This window comes from Callospermophilus lateralis, chromosome 3 (assembly GCF_048772815.1).
Source record: "Callospermophilus lateralis isolate mCalLat2 chromosome 3, mCalLat2.hap1, whole genome shotgun sequence".
In the NCBI taxonomy this organism is placed as follows: domain Eukaryota; kingdom Metazoa; phylum Chordata; class Mammalia; order Rodentia; family Sciuridae; genus Callospermophilus; species Callospermophilus lateralis.
This window is the reverse complement of record NC_135307.1, coordinates 81,646,883-81,674,770: the sequence shown is the minus strand read 5'-3', so window position 1 is coordinate 81,674,770 and position 27,888 is coordinate 81,646,883. Positions and strand designations below refer to the sequence as shown.

At 35.8% G+C, this 27,888-nt stretch overlaps 1 protein-coding gene across 3 annotated transcripts in view; it reads right to left on the bottom strand.

The window, feature by feature from the left end:
• Nucleotides 1-27,888, bottom strand: part of Fmn1 (formin 1) — a 363,324-nt gene that overhangs the window by 137,448 nt on the left and 197,988 nt on the right. For all 3 annotated transcript variants that reach the window (XM_076848461.2, XM_076848463.2, XM_076848464.2), the window contains one exon: nt 12,307-12,394. In XM_076848461.2, the coding sequence (XP_076704576.2) occupies nt 12,307-12,394 (88 nt within the window). The remainder of the gene's footprint in view (nt 1-12,306; nt 12,395-27,888) is intronic.

Below are 27,888 nucleotides of genomic sequence, written 5' to 3'. Positions count from 1 at the left end.
TAATTTCCAATAACAATATACCTTAAAGAAAGTGGACTAGAGAAATGTGCAACACTACATAGGTTGTACAAAAGGAAGGCTTCTTGCAGTAGGTAACACAAAAGACTGCAGAGGTCAGTTTTATAAATATCTAGGTAAAGAACCTGCCAGGAAGAGGTAACAGCAAAAGCAAGTTCCTATTTTTGAAGAAGGAACACATTTAAGGTACAAAGAAAGACCGAGATGACTCAGGCTGGGGATGTAGCTCAGAGGTAGAGGGCTTGCTCAGCACACATGAGGCCCTGGGTTTGATAACTAGCAATGCAAAAAAAAACAAACAATCAAAAAAAAAAAAAAAAAAAACCAGACTCATGAACAGAGAAAAATTTACTACATGATGCTGTTTCTGACATGTCATGTTAAATTGTCTGGACTTCAGCATATTTGTAAATGCATACCAGTAAACTTACTGAAAATACAAAGTGACCTCATATATATGCTTGGCATAGCACATAGAGCAAGGCATGAGTGACTATTATGATTTCAAATATACACATTGTTAATGTGCTTTAATGTTAGTAAATGCCTTATCTCCTTTATCATCTGGAAAGATTTAAACAAAAAACTACAACTACTAGTATTTATATATTTATAATATAAAATCCAACTTCCCATAATTCTTGGACGTTTCAAATAGAAGTTGCTACAAAATCCTCTTGGTCCTTTAAGACCCCAGACAAGATCCAACTTTAGACAAGACCCAATTTATTAATAGGACAGGAATAGGTACAAATATCTCTAAATTATAAAACCCAGATGTATCAAAGGTCTTAAAGGAAATATAAAATCCTTCTGGATCTGAAAAAGTTAACTTAATTTTTATCTTCAATCCATCTTTCCTACCAATCCATCTTTCATTATATCACTAGAGTTAACTTTTTAAAACATGAGATTTGAAGTTTTATTTTGATGTTTAAAACACCCTAGATGTCGCTCCTTTAAATACTTGGTGAAGTTCAAACTCCTTGGCCTGACCCCAAACTGCATTTCCAATCTCCTCTTCTACTATTTCCACGCTCCTTAGGCCCCAGCCACATTGTGCAACTCCCCATTCCTGAACATGCCCTGCCTTTCTCCCTTTCCACACCTCATCTTCCAGGGCCCAGAGGTCAAAGGTTTGCTGCCCTGGAAGGACACCCCTTGACCTTCAGACCATTAACTCCTCCATCTTTTCCTCTGCCATAGCAGCTCACCCGTATTTTACACAGGGTGAAGACAGTGATTTTAAGAATCAGTATCACGGTAACAGTCTCCTTCCTCCACCAGATGGTGAGAGCTTATAGTCAGAGAAAGCTACCTTATGCACGTGGATGACTACAGTTCCCACCGTAGAACCTGGGTGACTCCAACTCCCACTGAAGTGCAATAGATACAAAATAAACATGGGTGGGTGTGATGTGTACCCCAAGATCCCCAAAGGGTAAGTCTTTCAGATGGATGTGAGAAACAGTTTCTTGACAAAGAGGACATGAGGTCTTACAGAAAAAGAACACAGAGACTTTTTGTAGGTAGATAAGATTTTAACAGATGAAAGTATTATATTATGGGGCGAGGTTTTTATTTGAATTAAGGATATTTATTCCTTCTCGATGTGTTCCTGTTCAAAACTTTAGGCTTAGTCAGTAGAGTTGCATAGTCACATTCTCCACTCACACATTCGGTGTGGATACCGGGTTGTCTGAATATAGTATAACAAAAATATTTTAATTTAATAAATAAATTTTCTCTTTATTAAAGAATGAATCAAGGAAAATATTTTCCCCATCATTCTAACCTTCAAAAAATATTGTAAATAACAATATCAGCTTAGGGGGAAAAGGTTAAGAGTAAATTGGTAGATTCCCTCAGGCAGTAACTTGAAACACCCATTGCTAAGCATCATTAATTCAGTCACACTCATTCAAGCAGTGACAATTTGTAAATTTACAGTAAATGCCCATCAACATCCCTGGAAGACTGTAATACATTCCATGTGAAAGAAGGAGATACAAACAGGCTGATGGAACCTTCTGGCAATGGCAGGAATTTTGGCTTCAAGAGAATAAATTAAAAGGACTAGGGAGATAGCCTCCAAATGTAGTTTGTGACAAGAAAGTGTAGAATTTTGAAAGCCATGATGAAGAGTCTGTAATGCACTTGATATACTTCAGAGAGTTTTTGAGCACTTTTGAGCTGGGAAGTGTGTTAAACAGTTATATTATTCAGGGAAAATCAGATTTTGGGGAAGATCCGCTTGGAACCTATTGCTGTGGTCAAGAGCTAGCAAAAACCTGAATAGTGATGACAGAAGGGCAAGACAAAGGAGATACACTGTGGAATGCTCTATAGGAATATCACTAAATGGCTCAGGGGCTTTCAGGCTCAAATCAGGGGAAGAGCTCTGTGCCTCACCCACAGAAGCAGGTGGAGGAACATAAGAGCAGATGTGAGTGTTCTTCCTCCCAGGGTCTTGCCTCTAGGAAAGGGAATTGGTAAAGGAAAGAGTAGCAAAGGGGTTAATTTAGGATTAAGGCCAAGTTTTCGTTGAGGACTCTTCTCTTCCATATACAGATCTTAAAAATAAAATTTAAAAAGTACAATAAAATTCAAAGGTGGAAGCAGCAATATCAAGTGATTGATCACCTGGTTGAGCCCAGGAGCTCAAGGAAATGAAACTGTTTCTATTGTTTCTATCTTACACAGTATCCAAGGAAGGTTAGAATAATGGCACAGATCTAAAAAATAAAAACTCATAAGTCCTAAGACTCCTGGGAGAATTGTCTTACATGTACATAATTGCAGTTCCTTTTCATGAAATGTAGTTTAGGTCCCTAAGGGGCCAGTATCCATACCTGACAATTCTATCCTAAAATACTGTGAGAATACATTTGAGAAACAATAAATGCTCTCTGATTTAAGTCATTCTTTAAAATCCTTACCATTAAACTTATAAGCCATTACATAAACCAATTAATGATCATCACAATGTGGAAAGAAATCAATCTTTGATTAAAATATTTTTAGAATTGCATATGATCAGATAGCTCTCTCCATTTTATATTATAAAAATACATGCTTGTCTCTTTTACACACATGCAAACAATTCATATCTTTCATTTCAAAAACAGAATCTACAAATATTCACCCACACAATTCTAAAGCAAGCTCTAAAAGCCTTGATACAGTAATTCAAAGTAATCCTAGCTTTTGCTCCATAGTACAGGGCTCATTATTCCTACACTTCTGCAGATGGTGTCAGAAAGGTGAAGTGTCAAATCCACAAAAGGGAGACCCCAACAACTCATTGCCACTGCAATATCAATCATTCCTGGTGGGTTTTACTTTTATCTCCCTCCCTCCTTAGTTGTCCCCGCTCACACTGTCAGTTCAGTTAGAATATTTCACCTACACCTCACAATATGTCGAAAGGAAGTAGACACACGCTGTGAAAAGCTGGTAATTTTATTGGGGTCCTTTACCTTTAAAAATCTGTTACTTGGTCAAGTCTGGTTTCTGGGCTTCTTTTTTGCAGGGAAATTGAGGCAAACATTTTTATGTGGTCCTCTGGTGCCTGCTCTGTACTACAAGAATTATATACACAAGGATCATTAGAGTAGTGTTTCGCCCATTAAGATATAATAACCGTCAGCAGGGACAAAAAGCAGATCAGTATCACAAATTCAAACTAACAGGCACACATAAAAACTATGTGCCTGCTTTAGGCACATGCGCAGGGTCAGGGTCTCACACAATAGGTAAATTCCCTCTCCAGCTCAGAGCTGGCTTTTCACAAGGGTAAGTGGGAAGAGCAACAGGAATTCTTTCAGCCCTCCAGCCATTTTTTTTTTAAACTCTGAACACTTTTCCAAGTGTACCACATTCAGATAAACAAAAAATGTGCTTGCTTCTAATTATTAAAAAATAATTCTAATTATTAAAAAAAACAAGCAAAGTCACTTAGGAAATTGTTCTTTTAGAGGGAAAAAGCCACCTTTAGGTGGCAAAGGAGGGAGACCAGGGTAGAGAAGATGCACATCTTAGAGAAATCTGGTCATCTGACATGTGGAAGATCTCACAGGATTGGGTTGGTTCATCAGGTTTTGGCCAATATTGATTTTAAGAATAATTCTGATACAACCCATTTATTCTTTTTTGTATTCCCTTAGGTAGCTGACATGATTGCCTTGCACAAACTAGTGTGTAATAATTCTTGTAAATGGATTCAATCTATTTCCAGCCCAACAAAGCAAAGGCTGAGAGGATTATTTGACTCTACTAATGAAAATTATTTGTTGACAATGTTCACTTCCAATTAGCCAATGTAAAACTTAAATGTTTTATCCAAATTACAGACATTTTTTAAGGCCTCAATAAAAAGCTCAATTGCTAAGGAAAAGAAAACAGAATGAGGTAAGTAACACAAGACAGTTCTTTAAAATCCTGTATAACCTATACCCCAAAACTCGAACAAACTTATTGCCCTAACCTCTACCAAGAAAAAAGAAAGAAAACATGGGGTTCATGAAAGGAGGCAATGATACAATCTGATAGTTGAAGAGAAAGGGATCTGGAACATCTTTCCACAGTCTCAATACCCAACAATGAGCCCATCACTCAGAAGGAAGACCAAATCCAAGATAAAAGTACAAAACATGAAAGGCCGGGGCAGGTAGAGAGAGATGCAAAGAGGCCAGCGACAGGACTTGCTCCCAGATGTGCTCTGAGACCATAGCTCTTTATAGTATTCCCAAATTCCCCAGAACCTCTCTTCAGTATGCCTTGATTTCCCCCAACTGGCACTATGATCTACCTGTGATAGGTGCCAGGCTCACCTGTGCAGACAAAGATGTGCACGAACTTTTGCTGGATGCCAGTATCCAAAAGAAATGCTTGAGGGATCAGTTAGGAAGCAGCTCAAAGGAACCTCTGTCTACCACATTAGAAGGATTAATAATTAATTGCTATTAGCTATTACAAGCATGCCAAAACCCAGGGAAGCAAAAGCTCATACAGAAAAATGAAAGAGCACAAACAAAAGTTGCTTCCAGAAACACAGAGAATAAAAAATATCAAGGGAACATAGTTTCTAACCTTAACTACACTGTTATATGACTAAGTAGAGACCTTAATTCAGGTATCTATGGAATGAAAGGTGAATGTAAAAAGAATAAAAGGGAGCTGTTCAGAGGTGGAAAAAAAATGATACTTACCTCATAAAACTCTTATAAACAAGGGGCATTTAGCTAATCTATTCCAAATTCTCAAAATCACTCAATCTCACAGAGCAAAAATCCTAATTCTCACTTAAGTCTAGGCATGTCCTATACCTGAAGGTGGCCAAGGAGCCACTTTAGAGGTACAATTAAAATTGCTCATGGTTCAAACCTCAAAGAAGTGCACAGAGCACAGAATTCACAAAACTTCCTCTCCCCTATCCCCTCTGTTCTCTGAAGGCCAGTGGAATGAGAAACGTTCGGGTTAAGCAGCTTCTGTTCTTCCATTAGTTCTGGTTCTTTTAAGCTGAAATTACATTCCAGGCAGATTGGATGGTCTCAGCCAGATGCCTGAAGGTAAAGTACAAAGAAATGCCACCCTCTGCTTGTTGGTCTCAGCCCTGCAAGTTAAGGAATGTATAATGGTTTAGAAAGAGGTGGGTGAAGTCCTGCTGCTCAGGTGTTTTAGAGAGGAAGAAAAAGTGGGGAAGAAAAAGGAAATGATAGAGCTACTATTTATGTTTATTTTATTAAAAAACTTTAACATATATATTTAATGAGTTAATTGACACTGGCCCCTTCACTGAGTGACATGATGATGTCACTTAGAGAGTAACCTCCTTCATGTATGACATCCACTCTTCCTTTGTTTTTGACATACTATGAGACTTGAGGGGGAAATTAAAGTAAGTTTTTTGATTCTAAACTCTGCTTTCAGCCAAATTTCACAAAATAAATAAGCTGAAGTCAAGATTCCTGAAAATAAAGACAACTATAGACTTATATCTATCAAAATAAGAAAACGATAGAGTAGATGATGGTGAGTGCAAGCTCTTTGTCAGACACAGAACAGAGTAAAAGTAAGGATGGTCACAGTAGATCTGCCAAGAAGTTGAGCTCTGTGAACATTAATTTAAAAAATTATCAAGAAGACTATCTAAAATATGGGTTTAGATTCACTATTGTCAACAATGAGCCTTGTCCTAATTGTGTTAGGTTAATGAGAACCTGAAACCATCAAAATTAGCAAGGCATTTAAAAGTATTATTGATCTCATTTTAATTCAGATTTCCCTGTTTTAAAATGAGCATGTAAATTTTGTAATGCATTTATGTAACATACACATTTAAAAAAATATATCTTGAAAACCATGCTCTAAAACTTTTTACTGGTAGGGTACACTATAAAAAATTTTGGAAGTGAAATGCCTTTTGAGTAGTAACTTCTCTAGGCTAGAGTGAGATTTTCCTCAGGAAAGTTCTAAATAAATTGTGGTCAATTTCAGATGTCTGACCAAATCTATTATGTTTTAGACAGTTCCCATAAATCTGGACATAAGATTTTTAGATATTATTAAGGCCAAAGCAGATAAGGTCCAGAGGGCATTCTCAGATCTGGGTTTTGGTCTCTTGAGCATAAAATAACCAATCAGTATCCCTTTCTTGTACTGAGATTCCTCAACAAAAAGATAGGTCATGATGCAGCTGAATGCTCAGGCTGAGACTCTGGACTGTTAGGAACTAAAGTGAAAAATGTTTTATTTTTATGTTAGATTAAATATTATAAATATGAATTCTGAGTGTACGGGAAATTCCAGATGAATGCCAGGAGGTTTCTGGCACCTAGTGTGTGGCAATGCATATGGAGGTTTATATCAAGAATAGTCAACAGCAATTTTCCGTATCCCCTGGGACAGAATTAGAGGAAATCACTAATGTGGAATGAAAACACTCATTTGCAATCATGATAGGCAGTTGCTGTGTCCACAGATGCCAAATGCTTTTAAATATAAGTCATTCCATCTAGCAGATGAAACACCAGCAGTCACTTATTCGGAATCTGTCCAGGCTCTGTGGGCAGGATGGTCAGCCTCCTGGAACCATTTTCTCCAACAACCAAGGCTTTCCTTTGGTGATTCAGAGTTTTAGATTTCAGGCAGTATATGAGGATTTGGCTTTGTTCTGAAAGATGTCAAACATCTCTTTGGGTAGAGAGAACCAGGTAGAGGTTCCTCTTTGAGGTTTGTTCTATGTCTCACCTAGCCTTATCCACCTACTGCCATTAACATAATGATCTCTAGTTCTATTCATTAAACTGATTTTGTTCTACATTTCTACTTTTCAAGTTTTGGTACCATTATGCACACTCTTGCTGAATCCAAAATCTAAGGGTGCTGGCTGAATTTCTTCTTCATCACTCTCTGCAGTACATTTCTATAGATGCAGTCTTAGTTCTGGCCTTTATCACTTGTCATCTGAACAGCTGCAAACTCTTTCTAGCAGACTTATCCTCCTTTAATTTCATTTTGGTTTATTCATCCAATAAGCACTTAGATCAGCACCTGTATGCTGGAATCAAGTGCAAGGTGCTGAGGACATATCAAAAAGCAGTCTCCATCTCGGAGCTAATGTTCTGGTAGTTGATGTAAATAAGAACATAAGCAGATGCTTGAATACAACATTAAGTCGGGAGAAAGTGAGAGAATTAACTTAGGATGAGTTCTATTAGGAAGCAAGGATGTAAGAAGGCCTTTTTGAGGTGACATTTAAGCTGAAACCTACATTAAAGAAAAAGCTAGCTGTACAGAGCATTCCAGATAGAGACAATGTACTATGCATTCAAAGATACAAAAGGAGGGAAGAACTTGGCCTTTTCAAGGAATCAAAGATGATCACTGTGGCTAGCTAGAAGTGCAGTGAGCAGGAAGGCTAGAGGAGCAAAGGGAAGGAAGTTAGAGCTACAGAGCACATAGGGCCTTCAAGGTGGGTCTCACCACTGCACTCACAATCAGACAGCACTGTTCCCCTTAAAGATCTTATCTCTGGCACTGATCAATAAGGTCCAGACTTCATGTGATGACATTCTGGGCCCTTCCTGTTTTGGATGCTGCTTGTGTTTCCAGCCTTACCCCTGAAACAAACCACATTCTTATGCATTCTGTACATATATAAGTTGTGTCTCCTTTTGCAAGTCTCATTTCCTGTTCTTTCCTCTGGGCTAAGAGCTCTGTCTCTGTGTGTAACAACTCATCCTCTAAGACTCATCTAAAGTTGTACAGGAAGAGTAAAGATATTTCTGTTATTTCATAGCCCACTCTACTGCAGTCTTGGCTGCTTGTACATCCCTCCCACCATCGTGTGAGCTCTCCAAAATGTTATACTTAAAATTTTAAATGTTGTTGAAATCATGGTGCCTGATAAGAGCTGGCATTTAATACATGTTAAAGACAGGCAGTTAGTTTTACCCAAATGCACCAGAATGGAATATGTGACATTCTGATTCTATATAGACTAAAGCTTAGTCTATTAAAATAATCAAATTAAATTTAACAAACATTTGAATATATGGCTTTAATACATGATGCATTAGACCAATTAGTTGTAAGCAATACTTAATCAGAGAACTTCCTAGAAAGCAAATACAACATAACATAAAGGTACAAAAACTGGTTGTTATTTATTAACCACAAGAGCTTGAACACAGAATTGCAAAATTTCACTTCCTGAATGTACACTGTAGACTAGACCGCCCTAGTGGACCACACAGAGTAGTGCTCACCATACCAATAAGAAAAATCAGGTTGCTCTTTAAGAACTGGTCCAGTTTTCAGGAAAATGAATAAAACTAGAGACCATTATGTTAAGCAAAATAAGTCAAACTCAGAAGGTCAAGGGTTGTATGTTTCTCTCATATGCAGAACCTAGAGAAGAAAAAGGAAAAGAAAGAGGGGGAGATCTCATGAAAATCAAAAGGAGATCAGTAGAGGAAAGAGGTCAAGGGATGGGAGGTGGGGAGAGAAGGGGGAAGTGCTAGGCAGTGATATTGGCTAAATTAAGTTGTTTTATTATGTGCATATATGATATGTAACAACAAATACCATTGTTACGTACAACTTATAACATGCCCATAAAAAAAGTGGAAGGAAAAAAAAAGACCTGGACCAGTAAAAGCCAGATTATCGATCTCATCTATTTGTGGGAGGTACCTTTGTACTGAAATACTTAAAACTCTTATCAAGATGACAAAGCTGTAATTCCAGCAAGACAAGATTGAAATGTCTAAATTGTTATTTAGAAAACTGGAATGCTTGAAGTTCTTCAGGATACCTGTAGGTACTTCTGCTCCTCCAAACAGAATAATACAAACAAAAGAGCTAAAATCATGCTCGAACTACTTAGATTTATGTGATGCCAGGCATTTTCAAGAATCAGAACTGTTCCTTTCTACTCATGCCTTCCTGTCTCTTCTCATTGATCCCTCTGCTCATCTATTCAAAACACACTCACTGTGTGCTATGCACATGGTGGGATAGGGTGAAGTAGTCTCGAGACTACATTTTCATGGGGAAAACATCAGGAAGAGATACAATGCCACACAGAGACAAGTGATGGAGAAAACATTGAGCAGATAAGATACTTTACTCATAACAAAGAAATACTCTCCTCCCTAAGTGAACAAACTACGGTTCTGGTTTATATATCAGCTTCTTGTAAGTTTGGAAAATGTGAGTTAATGCCTCTGGTCTTTGTGCCCTGACAAAGATGAATATATGACCAGAAGGCTTAGGAATAAACCAGAGGCTTCTGAAGTATGGTCATTTCACCAAGGCTGATACACTATGAGACTGCCTGGTTGCCAGCTGGCCGCCTCCAATCACATCTCCCCTCACATAAAAGTAAATGTTTCAGGCCAACCTCAGCACAGGGAGTCCTTTCGACAGAATGACAACACAAGGCCAAGCACATTCCATTTATGACCAGACATGGATTCAGAATGAAATATAACTGACAAAGCCCAGACTCTTAGTGACCTCCATGTGCCAGTGTCAGTCAAGGGTTCATCTGGAATACATTGCTAAAGGAAAAAATGGAATGGAGATTATTTTTTAGAACTTAGGAGCCAACTCTGCAGTGGATACATAGGTGCCTGGGGCAGACAAAAGAGCTAAAATCATGCTCGCACTACTTAGATTTATGTGATGCCAGTTTGCATCTCCAATGCTGAAATAAGAGTTGGTTTTTGCTTCACGAAGGCATGTTCTTGCCCAAAGTAGAATCTTGGAAAGGTCTGGGTGAAATAATTTTTACTCAACTTACAATGAATATTGAGCCAATGAGGCTGGAATTCCATGGGAAGGTTTATGATCCTGAGCAGTGAACTACAGTATGGGGCTAGAATGACCCTTGTTCATGTGGCGATCTGTCATCCTGAAGCAGGACATGGCTAATAGGAACTATTAATTATAATGGTGATGTTGCCATTATGAAAAATCCTATCCACGTTGCTACACATGGTGGTGAAACCCAGCACACCTGGCGAGACATGTTGTTCAGAACAAGACTCTCCCACCTCCCCTGCAGAATCCCCTTCTCTTTGTGATGACTGCCTCAGAGAGTTTCTTTCCCACCACAAGACTACCAACTCCCCTGCAGAATTTTTTTTCCTTTCTTCCCTTTTTTTCTTTGCCCTAGCATCACATTCTCCTGATTTGAATACTTTTCCTAGAAGACCTAACTTTAGATCCTTCTAAAGTCACTGAAGAATCCTAGTGCCCCAAAGTCAAATCAATCTAGTTACCACAATGTTTCCCAAGGTTTAATATTCATACTTATGTATTCAGTTCTACTGTTGAACTTAAATGTTAAAAACGTTTCACTTATCCAAATACTTGTAACTGTCATTTACTCTGGATATCCATATTTCTAGCCTTCTGTGGAATTTAAAATCTTTTATAATACAGCAAAATTTTAAGCCCCTGAGAAATCTACTTTAAAAGAAAAAGCAGCATGTGAAAGGATCTCAAGAGCCTCTTGGTTTAGGCCTTCAGGAGTGACTGAGTCGCAGGATACAAAGGAACGAGCAACACCAAGAAAAACCAATGGGTGGGGTAGCTTCAGAGTGTTCCCACTGTTAAACCAACCAACGCTCAATTCTACTGAAGTCACCTTAAAGATTGTAGTCCACTCAGAAAACATTATAAGTGACATGCCAAAATTAAGATTTACATTTAGTTGATTACTAGAAAAGGGAACATTGTTCTAATAAAAGATACAAATTTTTAAAAAGTATGATAGCTTTTGATTCCCTTTTCTAGAAATCCAGAAGTACAAAAAAATAACTTTTTTCTTTTATAAATGTCTTTTATTTAAAACTGAGCCAAAGATAACCAAGTAGGGAAAAAGAACCACACCATCACCAACAACAAAGTGATTAAGAGACAATGATGTAATCACATGGTTGATAAAAGTATTTCTCTACAGATGTATTCAGCCAAAGAGGAAGAAATGATTAAATTAGTACATTGTTATTTTGCAGACTTCTAAAGAAACAATCTGAGCAAAGATCACCAGTGCCTACTAGTGTCATAGACAATATTATATACTTCTTGATGGAATATACAATAGCATCTATGAAGTATTCTTCCACCACTCAGATTAAGCATCTAGATCAAATTAGCAGTATACAGAAAACACATTGGACAGAGAAACTTAATTGCTCAGTAATACAATCAGCAAAATTAAAAAAAAAATGGAAATATCTACAGGACAAGTAACCTTCTGTCTTCAATGAATGAATTACAAAGGAAAAAAAACACAAAAAGAAGATGGGGAGGAGAAAACTTCAGATTAAAAGAAACTTGAGAGACACATCAATGGCAATGCAGAACATCTGTTTGGATCCTCATCCAAAATAATTGTAAATGAATGGGTGAATTAACGAGTTTAGGAACAACCAGGGAAACTACAACCACAGATGTGAGGACACTGAGAAATTGTTATTGTTCTTTTGAAAGGCATCATATGTTTATGTTTGAAAAAGTTTCCTTATCTTTTATGGTTAGTACAAATATTTTTAGTAGATTAATTATAAAATATCTGAGATTTGCCTCATAATAATCCAGTTGGTGGTAGGGAGGGTGCTGGAGTCAGAAACAAACGTGAGGTGATGGATACGTAGCTGGGCATTGGATGCATGAATTCATTATGATATTTTAATTTTGTGTATGTTCAAAGTTATATGATAAATGTTTTAAAAATCTAAAAGTTGTAAAAAAAAAATGATGGAAAAGACTTACCCTGCTGGATATCCTTCATTTCTAAATGTAAACTAGATATCAAGATTCCCACGGTTTGAGATCGTTTTCCATCCAATAACTTGATGATCTGGAATTTTAGAAGGAAAAAAAAATAATACAAGCTCAAATGACTATAAAAATCTTTTAGGAAGCACAAAAAGAGTCAGTAAGACACAGATACACTGAAGGATGAGCTAAACGGACTACAGACACTTCTCTAAATGATACTTGATTGGAAAGCAGCTTAACTGAACTTGCAGATGTTTTACAAAATAAAGGGGAAAATGCTGTGGAGAATTCAACCAGCCCAGTGCAAACATTAAAAAATCTTCAGAATATTTTACTCTGATCTTTTAACTCAAATATTTTTTAACTAAGTTGTAAAAGAAACATGATGTGCAATGCTACACCCAACTTTTCCACTTATCAATGGGATATTGTCACATTGCTGCCTAAGTCCCCAGTCTTTGCAGTGATTCTCTCTGCTAAAGAGCTTAAGGGAAAGAACATTCCCATCTTGTGACAGCTGCCCATCAGCAATGTGGCCTCAAAGAATCTAACTTCATCCTGAGCTTACACTTATTGCATTTAGCTTATACACTGATTTTAGATATTAAATGATTTAACATATACAAAGTGCCTAACATATTTGCTGATCTATATTTACTATGTAAATAAAGTTTCCCTATTTCAGGAAGTTAGGTTGCTTCCTATTGTACAATCATTAGCATAAACAATTGTAATATTTTATTCATGAAGTTTTAATTTTAAACTGTTTCACATTATTTTTTATCATAATATGTCTATCAAAACTTTTACAATCTTTTTAAAAACTGCAAATACTTCATCGCCAATTACTTCAACATTTATGAATAGCCCCTAGAGAAGTCTAGATAGTTTTTTCTAAGCCAAATAAGACAAATCAGCTCCTACTAACATATAACACAGAGACCACTGAGGAGAAAAATGACCTTTTCTCTAATGTAGCAGGGCTAGGAAAATCAATAGAAGCACACACAAAACATCACCAAATCTTCTAAGAGTTTTTAAATGTACTTTTCTGGGTAAAATACAAACTAAACAGCTATGTCTCCCTTCCCAACTAGGTGCTTAAAAATTACAAAATATAATGAAGACAGGACTAAACAATAGCAATATCTACCTCATATTTTTTGGTATGTTAGTCTGGTTGTTTGGTGGTTGAACAACGGTAACAAAAGTTTGTTACAATCAAGATTATCTAATAGCCTAATTCTCTACCTACCTATCAATTTATTCTCAATTATTACCAGCACTTTGTCTTCCCTTTTCCTACTTAGAATGGCTATTTTTATATAACTATTAGGTCTTAAATATAGTAAATACTAAACTTTAATCAAGATAAAAGAAAAATCTGATTTTTCAGTTGCTCTGTTTAATCATTTCAACATTAGCCTTAGAGAAAGATTTCTGGAGGATATAGAATTTCAGGAGTTTCAAGAAGGATATAAAGAAGATAATTCGTATCTTTATAATTTTTCACATAAAAGCAAACACAAAAGAAGTAGTAACAAAACATAATCAAATATCTTTAAAAATATAGTTTCTTGGAGAGCCCAAATTTAAAGCCAACTGATTTTTAAAAGTCCAATACAAAATTAAGAAAATCCAAATAGGTTATAAATATTGAGCCATGTATTCATTCACTTAAAAAATATTTGCTGGGTATCTGTTGTGCTTCTGGGACTATTTTGGACTCTGGGAGTTCAGAGGTGAGTGAGACAGATTGAGACACTGCCCTCAAGAAGTATGTAGCTTAGAAATTTTGAAATTCACTGTGGTGAAATTGCTACTGTCTATCAAAATACAAATAAATTAATTGCCTAAACTACCAAGATAGCAAATTCAAAAGAAGATGGGCTTTGGGAAATTGACTAGATATGTGCTTAAGTGTCTAGGACAGTGACTGATACAACCATGGCATACACATCAATGCCCAGAAGACAGGCACGGAAATTCAATTTATGTCAAGATTGCAATTAGGTCACCAAAGTTTCTTCAAATGAAAAATCAGACTATACAGTCAGGACTCCAAAATCAATTAACCACACATTCTGCCTGCAAGACAATGTTCAAATACAAGTTGTTCTATTAAAAGTGGCAAGCGAGACACCTGAGGAACCCAGCCAATGCATATTGATTCTGCTGTCATTGGGTAAGCAAAGCCAAGTCAATCCATCCCCACTTCATCATTCCACCAGGCTGCACTGTGGAAAGGATGTCACTGCAGAAAGCCATCCTTTGAATTTTACCCATGACTTTGGGTGAAAGGTGTTAGGAGGGTGTTACCTGTAGGGTAATGCCTTAAAGAGGTTTTCCTAAATTTGGTACTGCCTCCTAATAGGGTGGGTAAGGTTGGCAGTGGAATTAGAGTATTTGTATTCTTGTTCCTATATATGTACCAAATTCTGTCTACTTCGGACAGAACCTTTGCAAATATCTTTTTATGTTTCCATTTACCCACTTTTAATAGCAGAACAATTCTGGAGTCCTTCTCAAAACCAACTAAAATATTTGGAACACAGTGGACATTGAATTTATATCCCAAACCCTGTTTATTTTTACTTGTTTTCGTGGATCTGAAAGCTTACTTTTTAAAGATTATTACTGTGAAAAATACATAACATGAAATTTACTTTATTAAAAATTTGAAGTATAGAATACAGTATTACAAGCTATAAGCAAAATGTTCATTAGAACTCTGGAATTTTTTCATCTTGCAAGATTGAAACTATACCTATTGAAGAGCAAATTTCCAATTTTCCCTTCCTCCAGCCCTTGGCAACCACCATTCTATTTTCTATTTCTATAAATTTAACTACTATAACTATCTCATATAACGTCATCAAGAATTATTTGTCCATCTGTGACTAGATTATCTTCACTTGGCATAATGTACCAAAGGTTGTTCATTGTTGTAAATGACAGATTTCCTTTTTTCATGGTTGGATAATATTTTATTGCATGTTTACACCACATTTTCTTTATCCATTTATCCCTTGATAGGCATGTCACTTTAGTTTTATTTTTTTTCAAATCTTGAACATGGAAATGTAAATGTCTTTAAGATTCTGATTCCAGTTCTTTAAAATAATCAGGAGAGGGAATGAAGAATCATATGGTAGTTTCATTTAAAAATTCTTAAGGAAACTCCATACTGTTTCCAGTAGCAGCAACACCATTTTATATTCCCATTGACTATTCACAAGGATCTTCAATTTCTCCACATCCTCACCAAAACTTTATATTTTCTAGTTATTTATTTTTTTGTAGGCACCATGCTAACAGGTATGGGAAGCTATCTCACTGTGGTGTTGATATGCATTTCCCCTGATGATTAGTGATGTTGGGCATCTTTTCATATACCTAATGCCCATCTGTATGTATTCTTTGAAGAAATGCCTACTCAATTTGAGAAATTAACTAGATGTATGCTTAAGTGTCCAGGACAGTGATTGATACAACCATGGCATACACATCAACGTCCAGGAGACAGGCACAGGAATTCAATTTATGACAAGATTGTAATTAGGTCACAGAGGATTCTTAAGCCCATTTTAATTGTTTTTAAATGGAATTTTAGGAGTCCTTCCCATAATTGGACATTAATCCCTTATCAGATATACAGCTTGCAAATACTTCCTCCCAGTTTGTTGGCTGCCTTTTCACTCTGTTAATTGTTTCCTCTGCTGTACATCTCCTTCATTTGAAGTTGTCCCACTTGTCTATTTTTGGTTTTTCTTGCCTGTGCTTTTGGTGTTGTACCAGGAAATAATTTTCAGGATCAATTTTGTGAAGGTTTTCCTTTATGTTTTCTTCTAGGAGTTTTTAGTTTAAGTCTTTCATCTATTGAGTTGATTTTTATGCATGTTGTGTCTAATTTCATTCTTTTGCAAATTATCTTCTTCCCATTGTTTTAGCACTTTTGTCAAAAACCATGTGAGCACACATGCATGGGTTTATTTCTTGGTTCTCTATTGTTTTGTTTGTCTATAATGTCTGCCTTTATGCAATGTCATTACTATTTTGATTACTCTAGCTTTATAACACATTTTTTAGTCAAGAAATATGAGGCATCCATGTTTGTTCTTTTTTGAGGTTGTTTCTGCTGTTTGGAGTATTCTTTGGTTCCAGATGAACTGTAGGACTTTGGTTTTTGTTTGTTTGTTTCTTTTTCTATTTCTGTACAACTCCCACTGGGATTTTGAGAGGAAGTGCATTGAATCTGTAGATCCCTTGAGAAATTTGGATGTTTGGACTACATTTAAGCCTTCCAATCCATAACATGAGACATTGTCTTTCCATTTATTTGTGTCTCCCTCAATTTCTTGCAACAATGTCTTGTAGCTTTCAGTGTATGAGTCTTTCACCTTCTTAAGTTTATTGCCAAGTATTTTATTCTTCTTGATGCTATTTTAAATGGAATGTTCTTGGGGGGTTGTTTGTTTTTTGATGTACAAAAACAACTAATTTTTATACATTGATTTTGAAGATTGCAAGTCTAAATTTATTAGTTCTCAGGTTTTTTTTATCCTTAGAGATGTCTACACATATGATCATGTCATCTGTATAAAGAGATAATTTTATTTCTTCTTTTTCACTTTGGTTGTCTTTTATTTAATTTTTTGGCCTAACAGCATTAGCTAGGTTTTCCAGTATTATGTTCAATAGAGGTGGTGAGAGTGGGCAACCTTATGTTATTCTTAATCTCAATGAAAATGTTTTCAGCAATGAGTACAATGTCAGCTTTGAGTTTTTAATACATGGGCTTTATTATGCTAAGATAATTTTTCTTCTACTCCTAGTTTGATGAGTGATTTTTTTATTATGAAGTGGTGTTTGAGTCTGTCAAGGGTTTTTTTCTGAATCTATTTAGATGATCATATGATTTTTTTATCTTTTGTTCTGTTAATGGGATGTAATACATTGATGGATGTTCAAATGATGAACCATCCTTGCATCCCAGGGATAAATCACACTTGCTCATAGTGTCTGATCCTTTTAACATCCTCTTAAACATGGTTTGCTAGTATTTTGTTGGGTAAGTTTACATCTATATTAATCAGGGATAATGGTCTATAGTGCTCTATATAGTGTCTTTGGCTGTGGTATCAGGTACCGTTGACTTCATACAATGAATCTGTTCCATCTTTTTCAGTATTTTTAGAAGAAAAAAAATTTGTTTTCTTAAATGTTTGATAGATTTCTTCACTGAAAACATATGCTCCTGGGCTTTTCTCTATCAGGAGATTTTTTTTAAATATATTTGATTCAATCCTCTTACTAGTTATGACTCTGTTTAGATTTTGCGTTTCTTCATGATTTGATCTTGGTGGGCTGTATGTTTCTAGGAATTGATCCTTGTCTTCTGGGTTAATTTTTTTTTTTTTTTTTGTATATAACTGCTCATACTAGTTTCTCAAAATTCTCATTTATGTGGCAGAAATCAGTTGTAATATCTAGTCCTTGGTCCAGCTAAAGATTTCCCAATTTTTATTATCTTTTTTAAAAAACACTAACTCTTAAGCCAGGCACAGTGACACATGCCTGTAATCCCAGCTGCTCAGGAGGATCCCAATTTTGAGGCCAGCTTCAGCAACTTAGTGAGACCCTAAGCAACTTACACAAGACCTGATCTCAAAATAAAAAAATAAAAAGGGATGGGGGATGTAGCTCAGTGGGGTAAAGTGCCCCTGGGTTTAATTCCCAGTACCAAAAATTAAAACTCTTATTTTTGTTGATTTTTTTTCCCTATTTCCTATTTTGTTTACTTCTGCTCGAATTTTCATTATTTCATTTTCCTGTACTCTGGGCTGGCTTTGCTCTTCTAGCTTCATCATGTTTACAGTTAAAGTTGTTTGAGATCTTTTTTGATGTAAGTGCTCACACCTATAAACTTCCTCTTTTTGCTGTATACATTTTGGTATATTGTGCTTTTTGCTTTTATTTGTCTTAAGCTATTTTCCAGTTTTTCTTTAGATTCCTTCTTTCACCCACTGGTTGTTCAGGAGTGTGTTGTTTAACTTCTACATACTTGTGAATTTTCCATTGTTCCTTTTACTATTATTGCTAGTTTCATTCCATTGTGGTTGGAAAAGATGCTTGTTATGATTTCCATCTTCTTAAATTTGTTAAGACTTGTTTCGTGACCTAACGTTCTTTCTATCCTGGAGAATGTTTCACGTGCTCTTGAGAATAATGTGTATTCTATCCCTGTTGGGTGGAATGTACTTCACAGTCATCCCTTGGTATCCATAGGGGATTGGGTCCAGGACCCATGGTGGACACAAAAATACATTGATGCTCGGATCCCTTTTATAAAATAATGTAGTATTTGCATATAACCCACAAACATCAGCCTGCATATTTCAAATTATCTCTAGAATACTTACAGTGTGTAATACAAAGTAAATGGAGCATAAGTAGTTGTTATACAGTATTGCCTTGGGAATAATGACAAGAAAAATGTCATATTCAATATGAACACAACTATCATAGGCCTAAGTACACAGTATATGAATAAGAGGCAAAGAATGATTCCATAATGAGTGTTGAAGAGAGCCTGAGGATCTGTAAATTGGTGGAAGGTTACAGTAGAGTATGCCTATGCATTACTTCATTAGCAAGGATTCGGCGCAATGCTCATTGGTTGGCCCATTCAAGTTTTGCTTGGTGGAACTTTCTGGAATTATTTCTTTTAGATGTTTTTCTATCTACAGATGTTTGAATCTGTGGATAACAGAATTTGTAAATACAGGGGGCTGAACGTATATCTATCTGTTAAATCTATTTGGTCTATAGTGTTGTTCAAGTCCTCTGTTTCCTTATTGTTTTGTGTCTTGTTCTATCAATGTTTGGAAGTGGTACTGAAATCTATGACTGTATTGTTTTTTCTCCCTTCAGCTCTACAGTTCTATCAAAGCTTGCTTTATATATTTAGCTCTGATATTGGTTTAATATACATATTATATATTAGTTTCCTGGTGGATAATCATTTTGTCATTATATAATATCCTTCTCTTTGTCCTTTTCAACAGTTTTTGTCTTAAAGTATACTTTGCATGAAATAATTATGACTGCCTTACCCTTTTTTGCTTTTACTCCTTAATTTAGCTAAGGATTTGTCAATTTTGATGATCTTTTAAAAAAAACACAATTGTTGGAATATCTTTTTCCATTATTTTTTACTTTCAGCCTATGTATGTTCTTAAATATAAAGTGAGTCTCTTACAAGAGACTTTGTAGATAGCATACTGGTTTTTATTTTTAATCATTCAGCCACTTTTTATTGGTATTGGGGATTGAACCTATAGAGTCACTCTATTACTGAGCTATATGAAAAGTTCTTATTAGTTTTTATTTTTGAAAGAGGCTTTCACCAAGTTGCCAAGGCTAGCCTTGACTGTGACCCTCCCGTCTCAATTTCCCAAGCATCTGGGATCACAGGTATAACCACTCTGTCTTTGCTTGAGAAGTTTTTCCTTCTACATATAAAGTAATTACTGATGGGGAATGACTTATTATTGCCAGTTTGTTAATTTTCTGTCTGTTCTGTAGCTTTTTAGTGACTCTTTTCCTCTCTTCTTTCTCCTCTTTTGTGTTTTATTCTTTACTTATAGTTACACACTTTGATTCCTTTTTCATTTTGTGTACCTTTTCTGGGCATTTTCTATGTGGTTATCATGAGACTTATACAAAACATCTTATTTTTTACTATATATATATATATCAATCTATTTTAAACTGCTAACTTCAATCACATACAAAAATTCTACTTTACTTCTCTACTACCTTGAACTTTGTTATTGAAGTCATATATTATAACTTTATATACTGCTCATCTTAGAGTTACACTTATCTTATTATCTTTTAAATTTCATACCAGTTAAGTGATTTACTTGCCACCATTACAGTATCCTCTATTTGTCAATATATCTACCTTTATCACTAAACTTTGTACTTTCATATGCCTTTTGTGTAACTGGGTAGTGTCTCATTGTTTCAACTGAGAAAAAACTAACTATCACTTTTTGTAAGGCAGGCCAAGTCAAGTGGAGATAAACTCTCAACTTTGACTTATCTCAAATTCTCTATCTCTTCTCCATTTTTGAAGGACAATTTTTATTGAAAATAATATTCTTGCATGGCAGTTTTCTTTTAATACTTTGAATATATTATCCTTCTGGTCTATAAATTTCTGCTAAGAAATTCATTGACAGTCCTGTGCAAATGCCCTTATATGTAATAAGTTAATTTTTTCTCTTGCTGTGTTCAAAATTCTTTTTCTTTTGACAATTTGATATAATGTATATTGGTATGATTTTCTTTGGATTCTCCTTGTTGGGGCCCATTGGGCTTTCTGAAACTGTATGTCTACTTCCTCTTCTAAAATGGGAAGTTTGGGGCCATTTTATTTCTTTCAATATACACTTTGCCCTTCAATACCTTATCCTCACAGTGTTTATTGACCTGCTTGCTGATATCCTATAAGATCCCAAGATTTACTTCCCTCTTCCTTTTTCTCTTTGCTCAACTAGTCGGGCAATTTAAAATGAACAATCTTTCAATTCTTTGATTCCTGCTTTTATTTGATCAAGACTGATGCTTAACCTTTTTAGTGAATTTCTCAATCCAGTGGCTGCATTTCATAACTCTCAAAATTATATTTTATTCTTTTGAAACAAAAATACTTGCATTTGTTTATGTACCATTTTCCTGATATTATTGAGCATCTTTATGACATTTCCTTTGAATCAACATATTCACATATGTCTGTGTCCAAAGAGTTAGTTTCTAATATTTATATTGTTCCTTTATTTTTTTGGAATTAAGCATGTAGTGCTTTTTTGGACACACGATTATACATATTAGGGGTACAGTATAAGTCAATACATGTATACAGTGTGTAGTGATGATATCAGGATAATTAACATTTCCTTCTCAAACAGTGTTATGGGCCTGCCACTGCTGCCCCATCTCTGAACACAGCAGCCTCCCTCTTGGGACACCAGCCAGGCTTGGAAACACAATGTCAAGAGTCTTCAGGTATGCTGCTGCAGCCACCATCTCAGGATGTAGCCGACTCCATCTAGGGACACTGGCCAGGGCCTGGAAGTCCATTATCAAGGTGCCTGAAGATTTGGTGACACCTAGCTCTTCCTGCTAAGTGTGCTAATAGCTACCATCTTGCTGCAGAGCCAGGAGAGAGCTGGGCTCTTCTCAGCTCCAAAAGTCCTGAAGTGGGACGGATGGGGCTGGCTATAACAGGTCAGAGGCTGGAAGAGGGAGTAAGGGCATCTTGTTCTCAATTCACTCAGCTGGTCCAGTACCCAGTGGGTTCCCAGGGCCCACTCAGGCCAGCACTCACAAGTCTCCAGCACCAGCCCAGTGTCTGACTCCCTACCCAGTCCTGTGGATGCATCAGGTCTGGCATCAGTCTGGCAACCAACAGGGCCCTCTGGCTCCCCAATCCCCAGTCTCCCAACCCCTCACTAGGCACCAACCCAGCCAGTGCTCACAGCTACATATCCGGTCTATACTCTCAGCACCTGGTCCTGATTCCCCAGATACAGAACAGCTCTCTGAGACTGGTGCACAGAACCCAGCGCTCAGCCCTCACGACTTCCTTGCAGAGAGGTGCCTGACCTCTTAATAGGAGCTGGTTGGTTCAAGGCTGTATATTGTTTGCATTGGGTGCTATTAATATTGATCTCTCCGCTATGGGTGAAGTACTGGAAAACTTCAGGGACTGTATAAGTCTGTGGGGTGAAAACTATACTACCTCGGAACCACACTGCTATATAGGAAGAAAACCAACAACATGAAAAAACAAGGGAACAAAGCACCCCAAACAAACCACGATGCTCCAATAATAGAATCCATTGACAATACTGTAGAAAAAAACATAAGATGAGAAGTTAAGAACGTACATAGTTAAAATGTTTCATTACATAAAGGATAATGTAAGGAGTGAAATCAGAGATAAACTTCAGGAGATGAAATATCACTTCAATAAAGAGATAGAGGTTATTAAAAAAATCAAGCAGAAATACCTAAAATGAAGGAATCAATAAAACAAATTAAAAATAAAAATTCAATGGAAAGTATCACTAACGGACTAGACCACATGGAAGACAGAATCTCAGACAACTAAGACAAAATATATAATCTTGAAAATAAAATTGACCACACAGAGAAGATGGTAATAAAGTATGAACAGAACTTTCAAGAATTATGGGACAAGATGAAAAGACCAAATTTAAGATTTATTGGGATATAGGAAGGTGCAGAAATACAGACAAAAGGAATGCATAAACTTTTCAATGAAATAATATCAAAAAATTTCCCAAACTTGAAGAATGAAATGGAAAATCAAATATAAGAGGCTTACAACAGACCCACACCAAGGCACACTATAATGAAAATGCCTAGCATACAGAATAAGGATAGAATTTTGAAGGCTGAGAGAGAAAAGTATCAGATTACATATAGGGGGAAACTAATTCAGACCTCAGTTGATTTCTCAACTCACACCTCAAAGCTATGAGGTCCTGGAACAACAAATACTAAGGTCTGAAAGAAAATGGATGCCAACCAAAAACTTTATATCCAGCAAATTAAGCTTCAGATTTGAAGATGAAATAAAAATCTTCCATGATAAACAAAAGTTAAAAGAATTCACAACCAGAAAGCCTGCACTATAAACATTCTCAGCAAAATATTCCATGAGGAGGAAATTAAACAAAAAAAAAAAGTAAAAACCAGCAAAAGGAGGAACTTCACAAAAGGAAAAGACAATCAAAGGAGAAACTAAGTCAAATTAAAAAACAGAAATAAACCAAAATGAACAGGAATATAAATCATATTTCAATAAAAACTCTGAATGTTAATGGCATAAACTCATCAACCAAAAGACATAGACAGGCAGATTGGATTAAAAACAAGACCCAACAATATGCTGTCTCCAAGAGACTCATCTTATAGGCAAAGACATCCACAGACTGAAGGTGAAAGGAAGAGAAACAAACATACCACTCACATGGATCACATAAACAAGCAGGGATTTCCATTCTCACATCAGATAAAGTGGACTTCAAGCCAAAGTTAGTCAGAAGAGACAAATAAGGAGATTTCACACTGCTCAAGGGAAGTATACATCAACAAGACAACAATTGTAAATTTAATTTTTTAAAATTTTTAATATGTATACATTTTAGTTGTAGATGGACTGAATGCCATTCATTCATTCATTCATTCATTCATTTTTATGTAGTGCCAAGGATCAAACCCAGTGCCTTGCATGTGCTAGGCTAGGCAAGCACTCAAACACTGAGCCACAACCCCAGTCCACAAATGTGAATATTTATGCCCCAAACAATGGAACATCTATGAACATTAAACAAACCCTTCTCAATTTCAAGAATCAAATAGATCACAACACAATAACACTGGGTGATTTTAACACACCTCTCTCAATACTGGATAGATCTTTCAAACAAAAACTACACAAAGAAACTATAAAACTAAATAACAAATCAATAATTTGGACTTAATGGATATATATAGAATATTTCATCCATCAACAAATGAATACACTTTCTTCTCTATTTTAGAGAAGGAATACATGGCTCCTTCTCTAAAATATATCATATCTTATGTCACAAAGCAACTCTTAGCAAATACAAAAAAGAGATACTATCCTGTATTCTGTGAGACCATAATGGAATGAAATTAGAAATCATTGATAAAATAAAAACAGAAGTTACTCCAACATGTGGAGACTAAAAATATGCTATTGAATGACTAATAGATAGCAGAAGAAATCAGGGATGCAACAAAAAATTCTTAAGAGGTAAATGAGAACACTGATACAATATATCAAAGTCTCTGGGACACTATGAAGGCAGTGCTAAGAGGAAACTTCATTGCATTGAGATCATTCATTAAAAGGACAGAAAGTTAATGAATAAATGACCTAATATTAAACCTCAAAACCCTAGAAAAAGGAGAACAAATCAACCTCAAAAGCAGTAGAAGAAAGGAAATAATTAAAATCAGAGCTGAAATCAATGAAACTGAAGCAAAAGAAAAAATTCAAAAAATTGACAAACAACAACTTGGTTCTTTGAAAAAATAAATAAAATTGATAAACCCTAAGCCACACTAATGAAGAGAGAGAAAACTCTAATTACTAAAATCCATGATGAAAAGGAAATATAACAATGAATACTACTGAAATACAGAATTAGAAAGTATTTTGAAAATTTATACTCCAATAAAATAGAAAAATCTTGACAAATTTCTAGAGACATATGATCTGCCCAAACTGAATCAGGAGGCCCTACACAATTTAAACAGATCAATTTCAAACAATGAAATAGAAGATGCCATCAAAAGCCTACCAACCAAGAAAAGCCCAGGACCAGCTAGATTCTCAGTTGAGTTCTAGAAGACCTTCAAAGGAGAATTAACACTAGGACTCCTCAAATTTTTCCATGAAATGGGGGAACTCTTCCAAACTCATTCTATGAGGCTGATACAACCAGACAAAGACAAAAGAACACTTCATACAAATATCCCTGATGAGCACAGATGCAAAAATATTTAATAAAATTCTGGCAAATCACATACAAAAATATATTAACAAGATAGTGCACCATAATCAAGTAGGGGTTCATCCCAGAAATGTAAGGTTGGTTCAACATATGGAAATCATAAATGTAATCCATCACATCAAGAGTCTTAAAGACAAGAATCACATGAACATCTCAATAGGTGCCAAAAAAGCATTTGACAAAATACAGCACTCCTTCATGTTCAAAACACTAGATAAAACTAGGAATAGCAGGAATATACCTCACCACTGTAAAAGCTATCTATGCTAAGCCCAAGGCTGACATCATTCTAAATGAAGACAAATTGAAAGCATTCCCTCTAAAAACTGGAACAAGACAAGGATGCCCTCTATCATAAATTGTATTCAACACAGTCCTGAAAACTCTAGCCAGAGCAATAGATAGATGAAAGAAATCAAAGGAATACAAACAGGAAAGGAAAAACTCAACTATCACTATTTGCTGTTGTTGTTTTTTGTGGTTTCTTTTGTTTTGTTTTGTCTTTTGTTTGGGGTACTGGGGATCAAACCCAGGGGCACTCAACCACTGAGCCACATTCCAGCCTGTTTTTGTGTCTTATTTAGACATAGGGTCTCACTGAGTTGCATAGGGCCTTGCCAAGTTGCTGATGCTAGCTTTGAACTCGCAATCCTCCAGCCTCAGCCTCCCAGGCCACTGGGATTATAGGAGTACACCACTGTGCCTGGCTTCAAATTATCACTATTTGCCAACAACATGATTCTATATTTAAAAGATGAAAAAAATTCCACCAGAAAACTTGTAAAACTAATAAATGTATTCAGCAAACTAGCAGGATATAAAATCAATACCCATAAATCAAACATATTCCTATATATCAGTGATGAGTCCACACACACACACACACACACACAAAAAAAAAAAAAAAAAAAGGAAAAGTACCCCATTCCCAATACCTCAAAAACAAAACAAAAAAAAAACAACCTTGGGAATCAATCTAACAAAAGAAGTGAAAGACCTCTACAAAAGACTAACCAACACTAAAGAAAGAAATTGAGAATAGCTTAAGACACGGAAAGATCTCTCATGTTCTTGGATAGGCAGAATTAATATTTTCAAAATGGCCATATTACCAAAAGCATTATACATACTCAGTGCAATTCCTATTAAAATCCCAATGTCATTCTTCATAGAAATAGAAAAAGCAGAGGCTGGGATTGTAGCTCAGTGGTTGAGCGGTTGCCTCACATGCATGAGGCACTGGGTTTGATCCTCAGCACCACATAAAAACAAACAAAAAATAAATAAAATAAAGATATTGTGTCCATCTATATCTAAAATTTTTTTTAAAAAATAGAAAAAGTAGTAATAAAATTGATTTGAAAAATTAAGAGGCCCAGAATAGTCAAATCCTTAGCAAGAGGCCCAGAATAGCCAAATCCTTGCAATCCTCAGCAAGAAAGGTCAAACAGGAGGCATCACAATACCAGACTTTCAACTATACTACAGAGCCATAGTAACAAAACAGCATGGTAATGCTACCAAACAGACACATAAACCAGTGGTACAGAATAAAAGATACAGAGACAAATCCATATAAATACAGTTAACTCATACTAGACAAAGGCACCATAAACATACATTGGAGAAAAGATAGCCTCTTCAGTAATGGTGCTGGGAAAACTGGAAATCCATACGTAGTAGAATAAAATTGAATCTCTCTCTCTCACTCTGCACAAACTCAAAGTGCATCAAGGACTTAGGCACTGGAACAGAGACCCTGCACTTACTAGAAGAAAAAGCCGGCTTAAATCTCCATCATGTCAGCTTAGGAACTGACTTCCTTAACAAGACTCCTAAAGGACAAGAAGTAAAATCAAGAATCAATAAATGGGATGAATTCAAACTAAAAGGCTTCTTTTCAGCAAAGGAAATAATCAATAACATAAAGAGAGAGACTACAGAATGAGAGAAAATCTTTACTACCTGCACCTCAGAGCATAAATCTTCAGAATATATAAAGAACTCAAAAACTTTGATACAAAAAAAATAACTCCATCAATAAATGTGCTAAGGAACTGAACAGACACTTCACAGAAGGAATATAATCAATCAACAAATATATGAAAAAGTGTTCAAAATATCTAGCAATTAGATAAATGCAAATCAAAAGTACTGTAAGACTTCATCTCACTCCAATCAGAATGTTAATCATCAAGAATACAAGCAACAGTAAATGTTGGCAAGGATGTGATGAAAATGCACACTCATACATTGCTGGTGGAACTATAAATTGGTACAACCATATGGAAAGCAATATGGAGATTCCTCAGAAAACTTGGAATGGAACCACTATTTGACCCAACTATCCCACTTCTTGGTCTATGCCCAAAGGACTTGAAATCAGCATACCACAGTGATGCAGCCACATCAATGTTTATAGTAGCTCAATTCACAATAGTCAAACTATGGAACCAACCCAGGTGCCCTTCAACAGATGAATGAATAAAGAAAATGTGGTACATACACACAATGAAATATTATTCAGCCTTAAAAAATACTAAAATTATGGTTTTTGCAGGCAAATGCTGGAGAATATCATGCTAAATAAAATAAGCCAATATTCCCAAACCAAAGGCTGAATGTTTTCTCTGATATGCAGAGGGTAGGAAAAATAGAGGTACTTTGGCTTAGGCAGAGGGAAGTGAAGGGAGGGGAGGGGTATGGGAGTAAGAAGGAGAGTAGATGAATGGGACATTATTACCTATATACATATATGATTACATGACTGGTATGATTCTACATCATGTACAACCAGAAGAATAACAAGTTATATTTCATTTATGTTTGATGTGTCAAAATGCATTCTACTATCATGAATAACTAATTAGAACACATAAAAAACAGTTGTTAGGAAGCTTCAGATTCCTATCCCATTTTTTTATAAAAT